This window comes from Gadus morhua, chromosome 17 (assembly GCF_902167405.1).
Source record: "Gadus morhua chromosome 17, gadMor3.0, whole genome shotgun sequence".
Lineage (NCBI taxonomy): Eukaryota > Metazoa > Chordata > Actinopteri > Gadiformes > Gadidae > Gadus > Gadus morhua.
Window position 1 is genome coordinate 5,017,077 of NC_044064.1, and position 21,756 is coordinate 5,038,832.

The 21,756-nt window shown below is 40.8% G+C and overlaps 1 protein-coding gene across 3 annotated transcripts; it reads left to right on the plus strand.

Moving 5' to 3' along the window:
• Positions 1 to 1,068: 1,068 nt before the first annotated feature.
• LOC115529478 (uncharacterized) lies at positions 1,069 to 21,215 on the plus strand. 3 transcript variants are annotated; one of them, XM_030338241.1, is made up of 4 exons: positions 1,069 to 1,396; positions 10,798 to 10,873; positions 11,446 to 11,499; positions 11,817 to 12,480. In XM_030338241.1, exons 1-4 carry the CDS (start codon positions 1,230 to 1,232, stop codon positions 12,081 to 12,083), a joined length of 564 nt encoding a protein of 187 aa, XP_030194101.1. In that variant the 5' UTR covers positions 1,069 to 1,229; the 3' UTR covers positions 12,084 to 12,480. The 3 variants fall into 3 exon arrangements, with proteins under 3 accessions (XP_030194101.1, XP_030194102.1, XP_030194103.1); XM_030338242.1 differs by lacking the exons at positions 10,798 to 10,873; positions 11,446 to 11,499; positions 11,817 to 12,480 and adding exons at positions 18,803 to 18,869; positions 19,411 to 19,464; positions 20,626 to 21,215 and having other exon boundaries at positions 1,236 to 1,396; XM_030338243.1 differs by lacking the exon at positions 1,069 to 1,396 and adding an exon at positions 10,436 to 10,618.
• Positions 21,216 to 21,756: the final 541 nt, after the last annotated feature.

Here is a 21,756-nt window from a genome sequence, read left to right on the forward strand (position 1 = left end):
AAACAGTGACATTAGTCAGACTTAAAATGAAGAAGCTAAAATTATGATTATTATAATTTCATTTATTCAGGTCACATAAAACAATTGACCCTTTTACTCTACTTCACATCAGTTTATCTCACATTAATGTCTGGCTCGCGGAACATTATCCCTTGCATGGTGCAAAAATAACTGATACCAAAAAACAACACAAACTGTAACACTTTGGAAATCAAAGAATATTTTACAATTTTATAAAAAAAAAATATGACAATGTATTCAATCAGCGCCACGGTAGCGGAACAAAGTCCAACATTATTTGGTGAGGGGAGAGGAGAGGAGAGGAGAGGAGAGGGGAGGGGAGGGGAGAAATGAGAGGAGGGGAGATGGGGGGGGAGAGAGGGTAAAGGATAAAGGTGGACGATTAAAGGGCCACACATGGGGCTTTCACACCAAAGAAACCAAGAGCCAGTTCCGGGCTAGTGCTAGGGCCAGTTCCAAACAGGTTCCAGCCTTGTTCCAGTTATGAACCAGTTGGTTTCACACCGGCCCGAGCCAGACATGGAGCCGGCGAGAGCAACGTCATGACGTCACTGCAAATGTCTCCACTTTCCCAGCAACCCTTGCGCCTTGCCGGAACTGTACAATAAGACGAAAAACCCTCGCGCCAATTTCAAAAACAACAACAATTTCGTCTTCACGTCAATCCGTGTATGGTTGTTTGAATATTCAGATTTAAAACAAAGTCAGAAAAAACAATTAACAGAGTTGTTTTTTGTTTTTCTGTTTCGGGTTTAAAAACCAACACACAAAACTCACAAACGCAAATAAAATGCCGTTTATAACCCCCGCCCCCTGCCCCCGGCGTAAAAGCAGTTCTAGTTCTAGCCCAGCTCAATGCTGGGGCTGGAGTTGAACCGTTTTTTTAGAGGCCGGAGCCGGTTCTCTGGCGGTGTGAAACCAAAACACTGGCCCTAGCTCCGAACTAGCCCGGAACGGGCTCCGATTTTGCGGCGGTGTGAAAGGCCCATCAGAGGCCCTGGTAGGTCCTGCTGTTCTCTCCCATCTGTGTTTGATGCTTTTTACAAACATTGCCTCTCTCGACCTCTCTCTACGTCATGGCTCAAGCATGCTCAACAGCTTTGGTTGAACGCTCTCTGCGCCTCCGGCTGGGCGTTAGGGTTCCTTGGGGTTTGTCGATCCGGTCCGTCAGGAAGTACACAGAAGGAATTTAATGTTATGTTTTTGTGATGAAGTGTTCACCAATGAGAATGGGCCCAGAAAAAAGGGCTCTACTACGACGACACCTACTCCCCTATACAGCTGCCAACCTTCTGGCAATCGAGACTTTATTGCAGTTCGAGCAGGTTGATTGTGTATTCTCTCTCACGGACATCCGAGCATCTCCAGCCAACAGGTGAGGACGGACTGACCCTGTATCTCATGGTTACCACTCGTACCATATTTTTTATATTATTCGTATCGTTGTTATTATTATTTATATTGATCTTTATATTTGAACCCCAACCGGACAGGGAAAACTACAATGTTATTCCTCTCTGTGCTAGGAAGAACTTATCTTTATCCTGGTCTGTTTAGGATGACCCGCTCTGTCTTGTCCATCCTGGTGATGTTTGTGTGTCTTGCACATACGATGGAGGACAGCCCACAGGTAAATATGTCAGGTCTTTTTCTACTCTACAAAGAGCTGCAGATCTTCTGGATGAAAAGCACTATAACGTCTACATTTCTTAACCGATAATATTAATGAGTCATTTTATTCATGTAATTATTATCTATGTGTAGATAAATGCCAAAGGGTATGCATAATGTGAATTCAAAACACCTCTGTGAAAAGGTTAGCAGCCCTTCCCAGTTCCAGAGCAATCAGCCCTATGTGTCCACAAAAGAATTCTGCAACATTGAAATAAAGCATTCCAGCGAAAAACACAAAAAATATATCAAAACATATTCTGACGTAGATGAAGAAAGCATAACGACATTGCAAGACGTGTAGCAAGGGGTCATTTACATATGTGTGCAATGCACATGAAAGGGATCTTGTTGTGGCTCTTTAATTTAATTATGTTTCCCCAAAATTATTTTCTATGCCTAAATACCACCTCTCTGTACCGCTGTTATGCTTCTTAAGGGGTCATAGCCGACTCATACCAGTTGGACCACTGGTTCATTCATTTCAAAAGGAAACAAATTCTTTTAAAACTGTAAATAGACAAAGCAGTTGTCTAACTTCTGACTTCTCCTCCACCTCTCAGGCTAACCTCATGAAGGGATTCGAAGCTTTGGAATTGGATGTAAATTCCCTGAAGGTGGGTCCCGACTCGCATAGGGCTGTACGATCTACGTCAAAGTCTGTGTCGGGAATTACACAGATTGAATTTAATGATGTTTGCCAGTGAGAATAGGGATGTGCCCAAAACGAAGAGCTAGGCTAAAACGACACCTGCTCCCCTATACACCTGCCAAACATCTGGCAATCAAAACTCTATTGCAGTTTCAAGCAGGTTGATTGGAATTCTCTCTCATGGACATCCAAGCATCTTGTCTAACTAATTTAAAAAAGCAGTTGTCTAACATATGACTTCTCCTCCACCTCTCAGGTTGGCCTCAAGAAGGAGATTCAAGATTTGCAATTGAACGCCGTGCATCCCTGGAAGGTTTGTCACTCCTTGCGCGGTGCTCTAAGACCTATGGCACAAATTAGTTAGGGTCAGACTCAGTTGAATAATAAACTGTGACTGGTCCGACTGAAAATGATCATTATTATTATGATTTAATTTATTCAGGTCACATAAAACAATTTACCCTTTTACTCTACTTCCCGTACATTTAACTCACATTAATGTCCCTTACATTGTGCAGAAATAACTGATACCAAAAAACAACAAAAACTGTAAAACTTTGGAAATCAAAAAATGTCTAAACATTAAATCTAAAATATGACATGGCAATACGCAGCACAATAAAGTAACATCATAGCTCATGCTGCTATAGAATACAAACTGTAAATCTAAATCTAACCTGTTGTTCTCTGCACTTACAGGAACGTTACAGGAACACTCTTAATGGACCAGCGGCTGATTGTTTGGGCTGCTTACGAGACGGACAGCATCTTTTACCTGATTCTAACTTTGGACTAAAAAAGGAATTGGGCCTGTTATCTAGAGACATCGAGCTCAGATGGGAGCTCATTGAGAAGAAAATCAAGGGAATCAAAGACTTAGTCCATGAAACCAACGTTATCAAAGATGAATTATAACACATCTAAAATTAGCATTAGTTAATGGAGTAATTTTGCATTATTATTCAGCATTAGCATAGGGGTCAGAGTGAGTGGGTTCATCATTGTTGATGCATCACTGCGTCAAAGTGTGTGACGCACAAAAGTTTTGGTCATGTCTAGGTATTATCTTATTTGATGGACTATTCCCTCTATACGGATCCACCTTTCTGTGTACTTTTTTTCTTGCCTTGTGAAAAAGTAAAGAAGAGAAGCTTTTATTTATTTGGCAACAGCCTTTGAATAACCAAATGCAGGTCTCTGAACACGCCCTAGCCTTAAAAGAACTGCAGATTCTACAAACAAAAACATGGGAACAAACAACAAGTGGAAATCTAGTTGAACGTTCATTGATGTGATTATTGTTACTATATTATGCTATTTACCCTTTTATAGCAAATACCAAGTATATATATATATATATTCATATATATATATATTAAGCTCTCACATTTTGGTGGAACGCATTCGATGTCCAAATTTGGACAAATGTAAACACAGGAACGTCTTTATGGGCCAATTGCTCTGTTAGTTAGCATTGCTGCGCTTTAAAACCGTACTCCTTAAAACTGAGGTTTTGGAGTTTAACACGCAGCTGCGCACGAGGTTGAACGTGATTGCTGTGTAACGACTCATACAGGATCAGCTGATTCCTAGCTGACTCAGTTTAAACTTCTTGGAAAATGGAAGTACTCTGATGTTTAGTATACCCCAGCAGATGCAGTCTTATGCAGATGCAGGTGGATGCATTTTGTGCTATAATTACAAACAAAAACGTAATGGGAATGTAAAGTGAACTTTAATATAATAAAACTATAATAAATAAAAACGCTAATAATGTTGACATATATTATGAAATAGTCTAGAATACTTTTTGTGGAAATCTGAGTCTGGAATCTGCCCTCACCTACGTCAATCAATTACTTGTCATTGTTTTCTCTTGGTGTATGTATGCAAACGTGATTACTTAATTAATTGAAGACGAACTAATAGGCCTATGCGCGTAATTAGGGTAATGTCACGCCTATAAATTCTCGGAGAAGGAGAGTTAGAATCATGTCGTTGAACATGTCGCGGATAGAGAACTACAACGAGGAGCAAAAATGATATTTGCTGCACTGCATTCGAGGTGTTGGGGACACGGTGGAAAATCCCCCAAAAAAATAAATCCTATTTGGGCACTTTAAGCAAATCTGGTGTAATGTGTATTAATAATAATTCATACAACTAATTATGTGTGTGTGTGTGTGTGTTGGTTATGATGGAGCCTTGTTTCATCCTGCAAACTGGTTTAGTCTCCTCTAAAACCACGTCAGTTTTGAGATTAGACTAACACGCCCGAAATACGCCCTCTAGTGTCTGATGTGAATTTCTCTTAAGGCACAGCAATTGAGATCAAGGTAAAACGCAGCTGCAGGTTAAACCACAAATACATATGACACAGCAATGGAGCTTAAGACGTCACGTGACTTCTTGAGTATAAAACCGTGTTAAACTCTAAAAAGTGGCTAAGCTAGCGACAGAGCAATTGCCCCTATAGGTTTAGGTGTGAACGCTCAATGCAAAACCAAAACAAACAAACTCTCTCAATAAAACAGCTAAAAACTGGTCTACCTCTGGAATTACTAGATCCGATGTTCAGAATTGAGTAACAAATAGCATTAAGGTTGCAGAATGCCACCAACTCAATTCCCCTCCCTTTCAAACGACTACGGTGGGCTGCACTGGACTTTATTCTGTAAGGTGCCAGTAGGTATCTCCGTTTTGTGTTTTGGATGATACACTTAGTCCTTGCTGCGACATTTTGTGTCTGGACATCTCTACAACATTCAGAGCTTGTTCTACATTCCGTCAGGCTTTCCCCCCATTTAAATTCACCCTCAGAGTAAATCTGAGGAACACACAGACACTTAGTTAGTCTCTACAGTGTGGTCTGCCTCGCACAATTTTCTCACAATCGTCACAACATATGTTCCAATGTTCAATACCAATAATAACATCAATTCATTACAAAAAATCCTAAGGATCCTATGAACTCTGATGTGAAAGGGTCAGACACGTATAGAAATGTGGGATCTTATATTTGTATTTCTGCAGGACCAGCAGAACCAACCGGCCTGTGTTCTAGTTTGCCACCAATCTTCTGTACTTTCTTATGTGGACAATCAAATCAGACAGTGCGTTTACATGACCCTCAAGAAAATTGAATTATTGGTTTAGTCCAACTATGAGTGGATTATTAAGATGCATGTATACACCTCAGTCACACTATAATCGAATCGAGTTGCTCATAGTCGAATTAAGACACCTACATTATTCGATTGTTAGTCGAATTAAGTGTGCATGTATCGGGTCGGATCACATGGATTCGGATTTTGCGTTCTGCGCATGCTCGAGACTTTTCCCGGGGGCCATGATCCGCAAGTATAAGGAGACGATAGTCATGTTGTTGTCGGCGTCGGAAAACGAGAGACGGCAATTTATTTAAAAAGGTGGCGAAGACGATGGAGGAAGCTGGTGTCGTGCAAATGTAGTTACCCCCTATAAGAAGTGTATCATCATCAACATGCATTCAGTACAAGCTATGCTTCTGTTATGAGAGTAGCGTATGTGTGTGCGCGAGAATGGCAGTGTGTGTGTGTGTGTGTGAGTTACTTCAGCGAGTGAGTGGACGAGCGAGGAGAGCGAGCGGTTGCGTGTGTCACTTTAGTGAATGAACGAGTCCGGTTGTGTCTGTGCAAACGACGTGTACTGTTAAGTTAGTGGAACTACGAATAAAGTACCCAGCCTGTCAATAATCGGTGGCCGCTTCATTCCGACCTATAAGCAGACCCACTGCCGGTCAAAGTGAAGGGTGTTACCCCCGAGAGAACATCGGCCCTGGAGGGAACGTCTCTCCTGTGCTCCTCGACTACGGTCTGGGAGCCGACAGCAGGAAAGGTGTAACACTTCAATTTCACCCAATGCTGAATTAAAAGTACATGCGCTTCTAAATGTTGGTCATCAACGAGGTTGTAAAGTAGTAACTTCGGGCACATCTGTCAAAATAAATGTTTTTTTACGATCTTTATTCAATCATTGCGCCGCGGCCGAACTGACGGGGATATTCTCTGATATTATGAATCGTAAAGACTACGTCAGGTTCTCCGACCCTCTGGTACTTCAGCAACAAGTAAATACTCATAGTGAGGGTTATCTCGGCCATGGTAGAGAAGGAATAGGGCTAAAGAAACTTTGGCTTTGACTCTCTGAAGTCCATATTGAAACGCGACATAGAGGAGAAAGGGATTGTTGCCGTATGCGGGAGAGCTGTCAGTTCACTTTGGGACCATTTCTCTGACGCTCCATTGTTCCGTCCCCTCGGTCGTATGCGGACTCCTCCGGATGGACTCCTCCCACTGGACTCCTCCGGCTGGACTCCTCCTGCTGCTCCGCCGCCGGAGGAGTCTGCACACGACCGTAAGGTCGGAACAATGTAGCGTCGGAGAAATGACATGGACCCGAAGTGAACCGACAGCTGTCTACTGAAAACATCTTTCTCGAATGCTGCGGCCGCCTGAGTTTGTTGTTGCTAGTGACGTAAAGAGGTCAACCGGTGGCTCTATTACCACTAGTTGAAATGGACACAGCGCCACCTATCGTACCGTGGAAAGAAATGCTTCGGTCAATGAATCGTTTTTCTCATCGCCATGTATACTCGAACAATTGCAGATGTCCGATTGAGGAACATAATCGAACTGTGGCCTTAATCTGATTAAGCTCTGCGTGTAAACGTACTGAATGAGGCCTACCTCTTGAGCCACAGCCGAAGATTTCATAGAATATATTCAGGAATGATCCTGGATCCATCCTAACCTTTGCTAAAAAATAGAAAGGAAAACTACCTGGGAGTAACAGCATAAGGGATTCAGTAGCAGTGGCAAAATGAAGATATCAAAGTTAGAGGGAAAGAGAGATGCACACACACACAAGGTTGCAGAATGCCACCAACTGAATTCCCCTCCCTTTCCAACAACTACGGTGACCTTCATTGGACTTTATTGTGTAAGGTGCCAGTAGGTATTTCAGTTTAGCGTGTTTTGGATGACCCACTCAGTCCATACTGAGACGTATTGTGTCTGTACGTCTCTCCAGCATTCAGAGCTTGTTCAGCTGCATTCTGTCTGCCTTTTATTTTGGATCTCCCGACTCCCATTTAATAACACCCTCAGAGTAAATCTGAGGAACACACAGACACTTAGGTAGTCTAGTAGGTCCCGTTTAGTAGAATTTCATAGAATATAATCGGGAAAGATCCAAGATCCATCCTCACATGTGCTAAAAATAGAAAATAGGAGAACTACCTCGGAAGAACAGCATAAGGGATAGGTGGCAAAATGAAGATATCAAAGTTAGAGGGAACAAAAGAAGGATGTGCACACACACACAGTCACACACACACACACACACACGTCCTGTGTGCACAGTGGTAATGTAATGTACTGACGGACTGGTTGGGTGAGGCACACATCTCCCAACGCCATGGTCTCCATGTGTCCCAGAAAGAGGGGTTTTTGGACGACTAAAGTATGCAATGTTGTTGTAGACAATTGGATTCAGTTGCAGGGAAGAGTTTGCTGTGTAGTGTTGATCCATCGATCCATCTATCCATGCATTATCTATACATAGAAACATAAACCTATATACAAACACAAACAGACACAGACTCACACACAGACGCAAACAAGCAATCCATGCAAACTTGCTTGAATGTCATCACCCAGCATGCGTTGATAGAAAAAGCAAAGCGCCAGATTCAAATTATATCGTCAGCGTTCCAAGACGAATGCAAAAATGCTGCCAGCTGGCACGAGATTGCCGACGGAACCAATGCAGGACGTTGCTTCTTGACCTGCTCTGACATGGCATGTTTTGCATCAGATGCCCTGACAATTTCACTGCCATTTGAATATTTTGTAGAGATCTGTAATCTGTCTTGATATCTGATGTCTAGTTCTGTTAATGCCATCTATGGTCCAGTCAGATGAACGTTTTCCTCCCTTAGGTTATGTTATTCCTTTCCCTGTATAAGCAAAGCAGAAAGGGTCAGAAATTGTATAGTAATGTGGAATCATATGTTTGAATGTCTGCAGGACCAGCAGAACCAACCGGCCTGTGTTCTAGTTTGCCACCAGTCTTCTGCACTTTCTTATATGAACAATCAAATCAAACAGTGAAACCTACCTCCTGAGTCACAGCCAAAGATTTCATAGAATATAAGATATCAAAGTTAGCGGGAAAGAGAGATGGACACACACACACACACACACACACACACACACACACACACACACACACACACACACACACACACACACACACACACACACACACACACACACACACACACACACACACACACCATACTTGTTGTGGAAGTACCAGAGACATCAGACGCAGTTTTTATGATTCATAATGTCATCCGAGGCGCACATAGCTTTTGGCCGTGATATGAGATATAATACTATATAAATACCCGTATATAATATTATTATTATTATATTATATAGATAAAGAGCTCCAGGAGTCCGCAAACGGCAACAATCCCTTCTCCTCCATGCTATGGTTCATTCTGACAGCTCATTGGTCAATGGACAGCAGCTCATTTGCATTAAAGCAACAGACACCATAAACAGCGCATTCTGAAGGGACTGAAACAGAGGGGAATAGCGGCAGGCGATTTTTTTTCCCTAAAAGCTATTTCCAGCAAACATGTTTTCTGGAACTCAAATATTATGTTTACTTGTTGGGAAAACACCATACTATGTCGCCTTTAAGTATTTGACTCTTTATTTTCCCATACTTAATCCGCTTTGAGGAAGGTTTTCTGTGGCCCATCATCACAGTTGAAGGTATTTTGTATATCCATGAAACATGAATTTTGATATGGATGCACATAAAAACAAACAAAAGCATAGCTCTCATTTTGTAGCATTAGGCTCAATTCATGCCCATACAGATTTCCCTGTCCAGCACTTTATGAGGGACTTTACAGTGTGGTGTGCCATGAACAATTTTCTCACTAAAGTATTGCGTAGACTTCAATAGAATGAACCCATGCCCTTCTCCAGCTAGAACTACTCATGTTGATATCGCTGCGTTGTCTCTGTCTAGAGAGACAACGCCCCCCCCCCTACCCCCCACCACGGAGCTTCTACTCGCACTTTCATTCAAATGAAACCGCCAATGGGTGTAGGGTCCGAGAGGGTAAATTGGGGTGCTAGCTCAAGCCGGATATTTTACCTCGGGCAGTGTAAACGAGCAGACTATGCGGAAAAAGCCGCGCATAAGACGGGCATATTTGCCAGTGTAAAAACATCTTTTGAGGCAGATCTGTTTTATAATTTAATCGGTGGACGGAATCTTTGTCTTTGCTTATAAAGCAGATGTGTACAATGGTGCTACACTCAATCTTTTACTGCATATGCATCACCAGATAATGCATCAAACCAAGTTAAAGTCAGGCGTGCATCATACGTTATTTAATTTAGTGGGGGGTCTGGATAGTGTCCCCACCAAAGCTCAGACCAAACCTACGCCCTTGGTTCAATACCAATCATTACATCAATTCATCCTAAGGATCCTATGAACTCTGCTGTGAAAGGTGTCAGACATTTATAGAAATTGGGATCTTATATTTCATTGTCTGCAGGACCAGCAGAACCTACCGGCCTTTGTTCTAGTTTGCCACCAATCTTCTGTACTTTCTTAAGTCGACAATCAAATCAGACAATGAAACCTACCTCCTGAGTCAAAGCCGAAGATTTCATAGAACATAAGATAACAAAGTTAGGGGGAAAGATAGGTGGATTCTCACACACACACACACACACACACACACACACACACACACACACACACACACACACACACACACACACACACACACACACACACACACACACACACACACACACACACACACACACACACGTCCTGTGTGCACAGTGGTAATGTATTGTACCGGACAGAGACTGTTGATCCATTGAGCCATCTTACTATCCATATATTAACTATTATCCATACTTAACATAGAAACATAAACCCAAGTACAGACACACACAGACGCAGACTGACACAGAGACGCACACAAATAACGTCGGAAATTAAACAAAAGGAATTGAATGGTGTGCGTTCACCAGTGAGAATGGGGATGTGCCCAAAACAAAGGGCTGGGCTACGACAACACATACTCCTCTACACACCTGCCAACCTTCTGGCCATCGAGACTTTATTGCAGTTCAAGCAGGTTGATTGTGAATTCTCTCTCACGAACATCCGAGCATCTCCAGCCAACAGGTGAGGACGGATACTGACCCTGTTTCTGATGGTTATCCCTTACCATATTTTTAATATTATTTGTATCGTTATTATTATTTATATTCATCTTTAGAATGGAACACCCACTTGACAGGGTCAACTTCATTGGCATTCCTTTCCATGTCAGGAAGAACTTATCTTTCTTCTGGTCTCTTTAGGATGACCCGCGCTGTCTTGTCCATCCTGGTGATCTTTGTGTGTCTTGCACCGATGCTGGAGGTCAACAGCACACAGGTAAATGTGTCTGGTCTTTTTCTACTCTACAAAGAGCTGCAGTTTTTCTGCACTTTAACGTTTACATTTCTCATCCGATAATAATGAGTAATTTTATTCATGTTATTATGATTTACGTGTGGTTAAATGCAGAAGTACATACAATAATAAGATTTAATTTGATTTTAAAATAACTCTGAAAAGGTTATCATCCCTGCCCAGTTCCAGAGCAATCAGCCCGATAAGTCTGCAAAATAATTCTCAACATTGAAATAAAGCATTGCAGCCAGAAAAACAAAAAGTATGCCAAAATATATTCTGACGTAGACGTAGAAGAAAGCATAACGACACTGCAAGACATGTAGCAAGGTGTCCCTTAACAAATGCATGCAATGCTCATGAAAGGGATCTTTTTATGCACCTTTAATTTAATAATTTAATTAGATTTAATTTAATTATTTCCCATGCATCATTTCCACCTCTTAGAGCTGCTGTTATGCTTCTTAAGGGGTCAGACCAGTTGGACGACTGGTCAAGGGAACAAATGTCTTTAAAACTGCTAATAGACTAACTTATGACTTCTCAACTCTCAGGATGACTTCAAGATGTTTATTGAAGATGTCGAATTGTACATCAATTCCTTGAAGGTGGGTCACATCTCGCATGGTGCTGTCAAAACTACGGCACAAATTGGTCACGGTCAGACTCAGTTCACTTAAAATGAAGAAGCTAAAATTATGATCATATGATTTAATTTATTAAGGTCACATGAAAACATTATCTCTTACATGGTGCAGAAATAGCTGATAACAAAAAACAACACAAACTGTAAAACTTGAAGTAAAGAAATATCTAAACAATGCACAAAAAATATGACACTGCAATATGGAGCACAATAAGGTAACAACATAGCTTATGCCGCTATAAAATACAAACTTCCACCTGTTGTTCTCTGCACTTCCAGGAAGAAGATTTGGAGATGATTGCCAACATCCTCATAGACAAGCAAATTCGTATAACGGACAATATATTGAACCACATACAAGACATTGGGCCTGAGCTTGCGGAAGTCAAGAAGCTACTTGAAGCAATGATGGAGATTATCCCTGAACTAGAAGCTAAATGGCTCAAGTCCCCTGAAGACTATAAGCTTTTTAGGGAGTACATCCACAAGGCAATCAAGGGACTCAAAGTCTTCCATGAAACCATGGTGATCAAAGATGAATTATAATCACACCTTCTTAACCTTAGCATTAGTTGATGAATAAAGCAGCGAGGTTTCTCGCTGCTTTATTTTTTGTTTTTGTGGTTGTATCATTAGCATAGGGCTTAGTGCGAGTGTGTTCTTATTCACTGATGCGTCACACAGGATGATGGAGGCTGGAACCTGTTGGCCCGTGTCAGAAAGTGTCAGTCAGGGTCAGATAGTTTAGGTTTCTGACTGCTTTATTTGTTGTTTTTGTGGTTGTATTAAGTTTAAAGTGAGTGCACACTTGTACAAATGACATGATGTTTTTGGTTTGGGTCTTCCTTTTCACAATACCTGTTCCGTCTGTGTTTGTATACAGATCTTGTAAACTCTCCTTAATTACTGGTTAATGTGCTTATAAAAAAATGTTTTTGTCTTATCTTGGTATTGTTATTTGTTTGGACTATTTATTATTTTCTTGCTTGTGAAAAAGTATAGAAGAGAAGCTGATATTTATTTGGCAACAGGCTTTGAATAACCGAATGCAGGTCTCTGTGAACACGCCCTAGCCTTAAAAGAACTACAGATTCCTTTATAAACACAAGAAACAAAAGCATGGGAACAAAACAACAAGATAAAATCTAGTTGAACGTTCATTGATGTGATTATTAGTATATTATGCTATATAACATTTTATAGCAAATAGCAAGTATGTATATATATTAAGCTCTCGCATTTTGGTTGAGCGCATTCGATTTCCCAATTTGGACAAATGTAAACACAAGAATGTCTTCTTAGGTTTAGGTGTGGACGCTCAATGCTCAAAAGCAAAACAAACAAAAGCTCTCAATCATTAAAAGCTGTTCTGTATTGTCACGATATTGAATTACTATGTGCTGAAGGTCTGTTGTGCAGAATTAATGAACAACTAGCGGTAAGGTTGCAGAATGCCACCAACTGAATTCCCCTCCCTTTCCAACAACTACGGTGACCTTCATTGGACTTTATTGTGTAAGGTGCCAGTAGGTATTTCAGTTTAGCGTGTTTTGGATGACCCACTCAGTCCATACTGAGACGTATTGTGTCTGTACGTCTCTACAGCATTCAGAGCTTGTTCAGCTGCATTCTGTCAGGCTTTTATTTTGGATCTCCCGACTCCCATTTAATAACACCCTCAGAGTAAATCTGAGGAACACACAGACACTTAGGTAGTCTAGTAGGTCCCGTTTAGTAGAATTTCATAGAATATAATCGGGAAAGATCCAAGATCCATCCTCACATGTGCTAAAAATAGAAAATAGGAGAACTACCTCGGAAGAACAGCATAAGGGATAGGTGGCAAAATGAAGATATCAAAGTTAGAGGGAACAAAAGAAGGATGTGCACACACACACAGTCACACACACACACACACACACGTCCTGTGTGCACAGTGGTAATGTAATGTACTGACGGACTGGTTGGGTGAGGCACACATCTCCCAACGCCATGGTCTCCATGTGTCCCAGAAAGAGGGGTTTTTGGACGGCTAAAGTATGCAATGTCGTTGAAGACAATTGGATTCAGTTGCAGGGAAGAGTTTGCTGTGTAGTGTTGATCCATCGATCCATCTATCCATGCATTATCTATACATAGAAACATAAACCTATATACAAACACAAACAGACACAGACTCACACACAGACGCAAACAAGCAATCCATGCAAACTTGCTTGAATGTCATCACCCAGCATGCGTTGATAGAAAAAGCAAAGCGCCAGATTCAAATTATATCGTCAGCGTTCCAAGACGAATGCAAAAATGCTGCCAGCTGGCACGAGATTGCCGACGGAATCAATGCAGGACGTTGCTTCTTGACCTGCTCTGACATGGCATGTTTTGCATCAGATGCCCTGACAATTTCACAGCCATTTGAATATTTTGTAGAGATCTGTAATCTGTCTTGAGATATCTGATGTGATTCCTTTCCCTGTACAAGCAAAGCAGAAAGGGTCAGAAATTGTGTAGAAATGTGGAATCATATGTTTGATTGTCTGCAGGACCAGCAGAACCAACCGGCCTGTGTTCTAGTTTGCCACAAGTCTTCAGTACTTTCTTATGTGGACAATCAAATCAGACAATGAAACCTACCTCCTGAGTCACAGCCAAAGCTTTCATAGAATATAAGATATCAAAGTAAGAGGGAAAGAGAGGTGGATTCACACACACACACACACACACACACACACACACACACACACACACACACACACACACACACACACACACACACACACACACACACACACACACACACACACACACACACACACACACGTCCTGTGTGCACAGTGGTAATGTATTGTACCGGACAGAGACTGCTTGGGTGAGGCACACATCTCCCAACGCAATGGTCTCCATGTTTCCCAGAAAGAGGTGTTTTTAGACGACTAGGATGCAAGTATGCAACGTTATTGAAGACAATTGGATTCAGTTGCTGCAAAGAGTTTGCAGTGTAGTGTGGATCCATCTTACTATCCATATATTATCTATTATCTATGCTTAAGATAGAAACATAAACCCAAGTACAGACACACACAGACGCAGACTCACACACAAATAACGTCAGATATCAAACAGAAGGAATTGAACGGTGTGCGTTCACCAGTGAGAATGGGGATGTGCCCAAAACAAAGGGCTGGGCTTAGATGACACCTACTCCTCTACACACCTGCCAACCTTCTGGCCATCGAGACTTTATTGCAGTTCGAGCAGGTTGATTGTGAATTCTCTCTCCCGGACATCCGAGCATCTCCAGCTAACAGGTGAGGACGGGCTGACCCTGTGTCTGTTGGTTACCACTCGTACCATATTTTTTATATTATTCTTATCGTTGTGTTTATTTATATTCATCTTTAGAATTGAACACCCACTTGACAGGGTCAACTACATTGGCCTTCCATTCCATGTCAGGAAGAACTTATCTTTCTTCTGGTCTCTTTAGGATGACCCGCGCTGTCTTGTCCATCCTGGTGATGTTTGTGTGTCTTGCACCGATGCTGGAGGTCAACAGCACACAGGTAAATGTGTCTGGTCTTTTTCTACTCAACAAAGAGCTGCAGTTTTTCTGGATATAAAGCACTATAACGTTAACATATCTCAACCGATAATAATGAGTCATTCATTTTATTCATGTTATACTGATTTACGTGTTGTTAAATGCAGAAGTATATACAATAATACGATTTTATTTGATTTTAAAGCAACTCTGTGAAAAGGGTAATCATCCCTGCCCAGTCCCAGAGCAATCAGCCCGATATGTCTGCAAAATAATTCTCAACATTAAAATCAAAAAATATGCCAAAACATATTCTGACGTAGATGAAGAAAGCATAACGACACTGCAAGACATGTAGCAAGGGGTCGTTTAACAAATGCATGCAATGCGCATTGAGGGATCTTTTTATGTACCTTTAATTTAATTAGATTTAATTTAATTATTTCCCATGCATCAATTCGACTTCTTTGGGCCGCTGTTATGCTTCTTTAGGGGTCACAGCCGACTCATACCAGTTGGACACTCGTCAAGTGAATAAATGTCTTTAAAACTGCAAATAGACTAACTTATGACTTCTCAACTCTCAGGATGACTACAAGAAGGCGATTGAAGCTGTCGAATTGTCCATCAATTCCTTGAAGGTGGGTCACATCTCGCACGCTGCTGTCAGAACTACGGCACAAATTGGTCACGGTCAGACTCAGTTCACTTCAAATGAAGAAGCTAAAATTATGATTATTATGATTTAATTTATTAAGGTCACATAAAACAATTTACCCTTGTACTCTACTTCCCGTCAGTTTATCTCACCTTAACGTCCGGATCGCTTAACATTATCTCTAACATGGTGCAGAAATAACATAACAGAAAACAACATAAACTGTAAAACTTGAAGTAAAAAAATATCTAAACAATAAATACAAAATATGACATGGCAATATGCAGCACAATAAAGTAACAACATACCTTACGCTTTTATAAAATACAAACTGTAACCTGTTCTCTGCACTTCCAGGAACAATTCAAATTTAAGATGGACGCCGAAGCTGACCAATTAACAGAGCATATTCGTATAGTGGACGGTATGTTGGACGTCCTACAAAATACTGGGCCTGAGTATTCGGCAGCCAAGAAGCAATTTGAGACATCGAAGAAGATTCTGGCTAAAGTACAAGCTCAATTGCCCCTGAACAATGAAAACATTGAGCGCCTTTTGGAGTCCATCCGGGAGCTATTCAAAGGCCCCGATGAAACCAAGGTGAACAAAGATGAATTATAATCACACCTTATTAACATTAGCATTAGTTGATGCGTTGGTAAACATTATTATACGGCATTAGCATTGGGGTTAGTGTGAGTGTGTTCTTATTCGCTGATGCGTTACTGCGTCACACACAGGATGATGGAGGCTGGAACCTGTTGGCCCGTGTCAGAAAGTGTCAGTCAGGGTCAGATAGTTTAGGTTTCTGACTGCTTTATTTGTTGTTTTTGTGGTTGTATTAAGTTTAACTGAGTGCACATTTGTACAAGTGACATGATGTTTTTGGTTTGGGTCTTCCTTTTCACAATACCTGTTCCGTCTGTGTTTGTATACAGATCTTGTAAACTCTCCTTAATTACTGGTTAATATACTTATAAATAAATGTTTTTGTCTTATCTTGGTATTGTTAAATTGTTTGGACTATTTATTATTTTATTGCCTTGTGAAAAAGTATAGAAGAGAAGCTGATATTTATTTGGCAACAGGCTTTGAATAACCGAATGCAGGTCTCTATGAACACGCCCTAGCCTTAAAAGAACTGCAGATTCCTTTACAAACACAAGAAACAGAAGCATGGGAACAAAACAACAAGTGGAAATCTAGTTGAACGTTCATTGATGTGATTATTGTTAGTATATTATTCTATTTAAAATTTTATAGCAAATAGCAAGTATATATATATATTAAGCTCCCGCATTTTGGTGGATCGCATTCCATGTCCCAATTTGGACAAATGTAAACACAAGAATGTCTTCTTAGGTTTAGGTGTGGACGCTCAATGCTCAAAAGCAAAACAAACAAAAGCTCTCAATCATTAAAAGCTGGTCTGTATGGTCTGGATATGGCATTACTATGTGCTGAAGGTCTGGTGTGCAGAATTAAGTAACAGCTAGCGGTAAGGTTGGAGAATGCCACCAACTGAACTCCCCTCCCTTTCCAACAACTACGGTGACCTTCATTGGACTGTATTGTGTAAGGTACCAGTAGGTATTTCAGTTTAGCGTGTTTTGGATGACCCACTCAGTCCGTACTGAGACGTATTGTGTCTGTACGTCTCACACACCCTGCGTGCCCAGTGGTAATGTATTGTACCCGACAGAGACTGGTTGGGTGAGACACACCCATCTCCCATCTCCCAACGCCATGGTCTCCATGTGTCTCAGAAAGAGGTGTTTGTAGATGACTAAAGTATGCAACGTTGTTGTAGACAATTGGATTCAGCTGCTGTGAAGAATTTGCAGTGTAGTGTTGATCCATCGATCCATATTTCCATCCATATATTATCTATACTTAACATAGAAACGTAAACCCGTAAAAGTACAGACACACACAGACTCACACAAATAACACATTTCATAGCATTAGGCCCAATTCATGCCCATGCAGATAGTGTGTGTGTGTGTGTGTGTGTGTGTGTGTGTGTGTGTTGCTCAAAGCGTATTTTTATGAATGTTTTCAATGTTTCCATATTTTTACCATGTTTGGCATTCAATTTTAGATATTCCCATGTTCAGAAAGGGACTATAGTATATTAATAAATATAAAGATGACATGTTACTTTTAACAACAGCTTTGGTTAACCGCTCCACCGGCTCCACCTGCACCAGGGAGTGCTGGGAAGCACCCCAGTCCGTCAGTGGACTACAAAGAATGAATGAGATGGTGATGTGCCCTCTGTGTGAACAGAGGGCTGGGCTAAACAAGAGCTACTCCTCTAACCCTAACCCACACTGACAACCTTCTGGCCATCAAGACTTTACTGCCGTTTCAAGCAGGTCGATTGTGAATTCTCTCTCACGGACATCCAAGCATCTCCAGCCAACAGGTGAGGACGGAATCTGACCCTGTGTCTCTAGTGATGGTTACCACGGGTACCGGACATTCCTTTAAACTGAAGTATTTTTTTTGGGGGTCAGAGTTAGGGTCTTATCTTCGTTATTAACATTAAGTATTTGTTATTATTGTTATTATTATTTCAACCTAGTCTCACGGAAATACGTGGCACTGTCACGTCACATCATTTAATCTATTCATTCGTGATCTGGGACACGTAATTTCAATTTTTTCGTGCCAAAAGCACAAATTTCAAACTCATTCGAAAAAGAAAAGATGAAGCAGCTACCTTTTTCCGCCGCGGTTTGCGTACAGAGCAGCGCACCTGCATAAGATGTATCCTTGAAATGTCACAATTTCTCAAGAATCAAAGGTGAAAGTAGAAACAGGTGGCCAAAAGCTGTCATATTGTAAGAAATGTGTGCTTTTTGGCACAAAAAAAATGAAATTACGTATCCCAGATCACGAATGTTTAGATAGATGACGTGACAGTGTCACGTATTTCCGTGAGACTGGGTTGATTATTTGCATACATTTATATATTTTAACACCCATCAGACAGTGAAATAGTACTACTATGACATTCCTGTCTGAGCCACAAATAACTTCTTGTTGTTCTGTGATCTTTAGAATGACCCGCGCTGTCTTATCCATCCTGGTGATGTTTGTGTGTCTTGCACATACGCGGGAGACACTGGTAAATATATATGATCTTTTTCTACACTGCGAGCTGCAGTTCTTCTGGATAAAGAGGATACAAAGCACTACACAGTAACGTTTACATTTCTAAACCAATTTCAATGACTCGTGTTCAATACAAAAGTAAAACCAATACAATGATTTTAATTTGATTTTAAAATGACTTGGTGAAGAGGTTTGCAGCCCCGCCTAGCTGAAGAGCAATCAGACCCATCATTTTATTTTTACTTTTAATCTTTTTCTTTTCAGCTTCCAATGTATGAAGAATAAAAAAATCACAATTTCTTTATTCCAATGTTAATCTTGCTCCCTATTCCTCGCAGAAATACATCATTAAAAAAAAAAATCGGACTCGAAAACACAAAGGATTTGCCAAAAAATTCTGACTAAGATGTGGGGGTCGTTTAACAAATGTTGGCAATGCGCATGACAATAATTTTAAGGGGTCATAGCCGACTTATACCAGTTGGACGACTGGTCAAGGGAACAAATGTCTTTAAAACTGCAAATAGACTAACTTATGACTTCTCAACTCTTAGGATGACTTCAAGATGGTGATTGAAGATGTCGAATTGTACATCAATTCCTTGAAGGTGAGTCACGTCTCGCACAGTGCTGTCAGAACTACGGCACAAATTGGTCACGGTCAGACTCAGTTCACTTAAAGGGACACTGTGTAATATTTTAAGTAATTTATTACCTCAAATCAACGTATTCATTCATAAATAAGTCCTCATTGGTGTAAAATTATCTCTGCCAAAAATCTCACTTATCCTCCTGAGCGAAGGATAATTAATCTGTAGTTACATAAGACGGGTAAGCTTCATGGAGGCTTCCATGTTCTTCCGGTCTATGAACTGCCGAGAGGGACAAAAAGCACTATGTGGTACAGGAAATACATCATTAGCTTACACTAATGATTCAATGCAGTTTGAAATTTGTTTAAAATAACAAACCTCATCATCACTCGATTGACTCGATGAGGTAGTATTGGATGTCATGAAACAGCTTCTTGGCACATACTGCCCACCGTAGTTTTTGAACAAACGAGCACTATTAGTTTGAATGCAATATACAATTGTACCACTAGATGGGAGTGATTTTTACACAGTGTCCCTTTAAAGGTTGGGCATGGGATTTGCGAAACGCCAGGAGATTTTGAAAACACACAACTCAAATGGTCCTACCCCCTCTCCTTCAACGCTAACTCTGACTCCACCCATTCCAAGTACATGGACGCGCAATCATGCACGAGCGAACAAGAGAGCGAGCCATTAGCTAGTTAGCTAACTCCAGTAGCTACCGCAGGATAACAACAAACAGAAGCTTGCTCTGGGTCACGAGCTTTGAGTACGTGCACGAAGGGGTCGCGCGGGGAGTGCAGTACGACCTTTTGATTGACGTACTTACTGTCCAGTGCCACTCGGCGGGTCTGGAAATCATTGGTTGGAGTTTTTCGAGCCCTGCCCGTTCCACAGATGATTGACTTGTTTATTTTTCTTGTCAGTACTTCTAACTCAGTGGCTGTAAGTGGGTTATGATAAGGATTTCAAGTAATTTTGCAAAATTGGCCAAAAAAGAGAATTCCATACCCAACCTTTAAAATGAAGAAGCTAAAATTATGATTATTATGATTTAATTTATTAAGGTCACATAAAACAATTTACCCTTTTACATCAGTTTATCTCACATTAATTTCCGGCTCGCCAAATATTATCTCAACCTGTTCCACCTGTTGTTCTCTGCACTTCCAGGAAGAAGATTTTGAGATGGTTGCTAACAGCTTCATAGACCAGTATATGCGTATAACGGACAATGTATTCAACAACCTACAATTCATTGGGCCTGAGTTTGCGGTAGCCAATAAGATATTTGAGGCATTGAAGGAGATTATCCCTGAACTAAAAGCTAAATGGCTCAAGTCCCCTGAAGACTATAAGCTTTTTTGGGAGTACATCCAGAAGGCAATCGACGGAATCAAAGTCTTGCATGAAATCATGGTGATCAAAGATGAATTATAATCACACCTTCTTAACCTTAGCATTAGTTAATGCAGTACTGAGCATTATTATATAGCATTAGCATAGGGGTTAGAGTGAGTTGGTTCATCATCGTCACTGCGTCACACACAGGATGATGGAGGCTGGAACCTGTTGGCCCGTGTCAGAAAGTGTCAGTCAGGGTTAGATAGTTTAGGTTCCTGGCTGCTTTATTTGTTGTTTTTGTGGTTGTATCAAGGTTTAACTGAGTGAACATCTGTACAAATGCCATGATGTTTTAGGTTTTGGGTCTTTCTTTTCACAATATCTGTACTGTCTGCCTTTGTACAAGATATTGTAAACTCTCCTTAATTACAGGTTGCATTTAAAAGGTTAGTTCAAACATTAGTAAAAATAAATGTTTTTGTTACATCTTGGTATTCATATTTGATTGGACTATTTCCCTCTAAACTCATCTATCTTTCTGTGTTGTTGATTTTTCTTGCCTTGTGAAAAAGTATAGAAGAGAAGCTGTTATTTATTTGGCAACAGACTTTGAATAACCAAATGCAGTGCCCTATACCACGAAGCTCGCTGAACATACCCAGGCTTTCTTGGGAAAACCTGGCTCGACAGAGCCGCAACTCGCAATCAGAGTTAAATGGTACCACGAAGCTCACTTTAGATTCAATTAGTTGAACCAGGTTTTCCGCTTTAGGTTCAGTGCGCGTTCACGTGAAAGGGGCGTTTTTTGCGTCATTTTTCTCACCTTTACGATAGATCAAGCAGTCTATATGCGTAAAAGTGAAAATATTCTGCATATTGTCTGTAAAATAACTATGCCAAATGCAGAATTGTTCGCCATTAATCCAAATAGAATGATGATGATTTAAAAATGCATAAGCA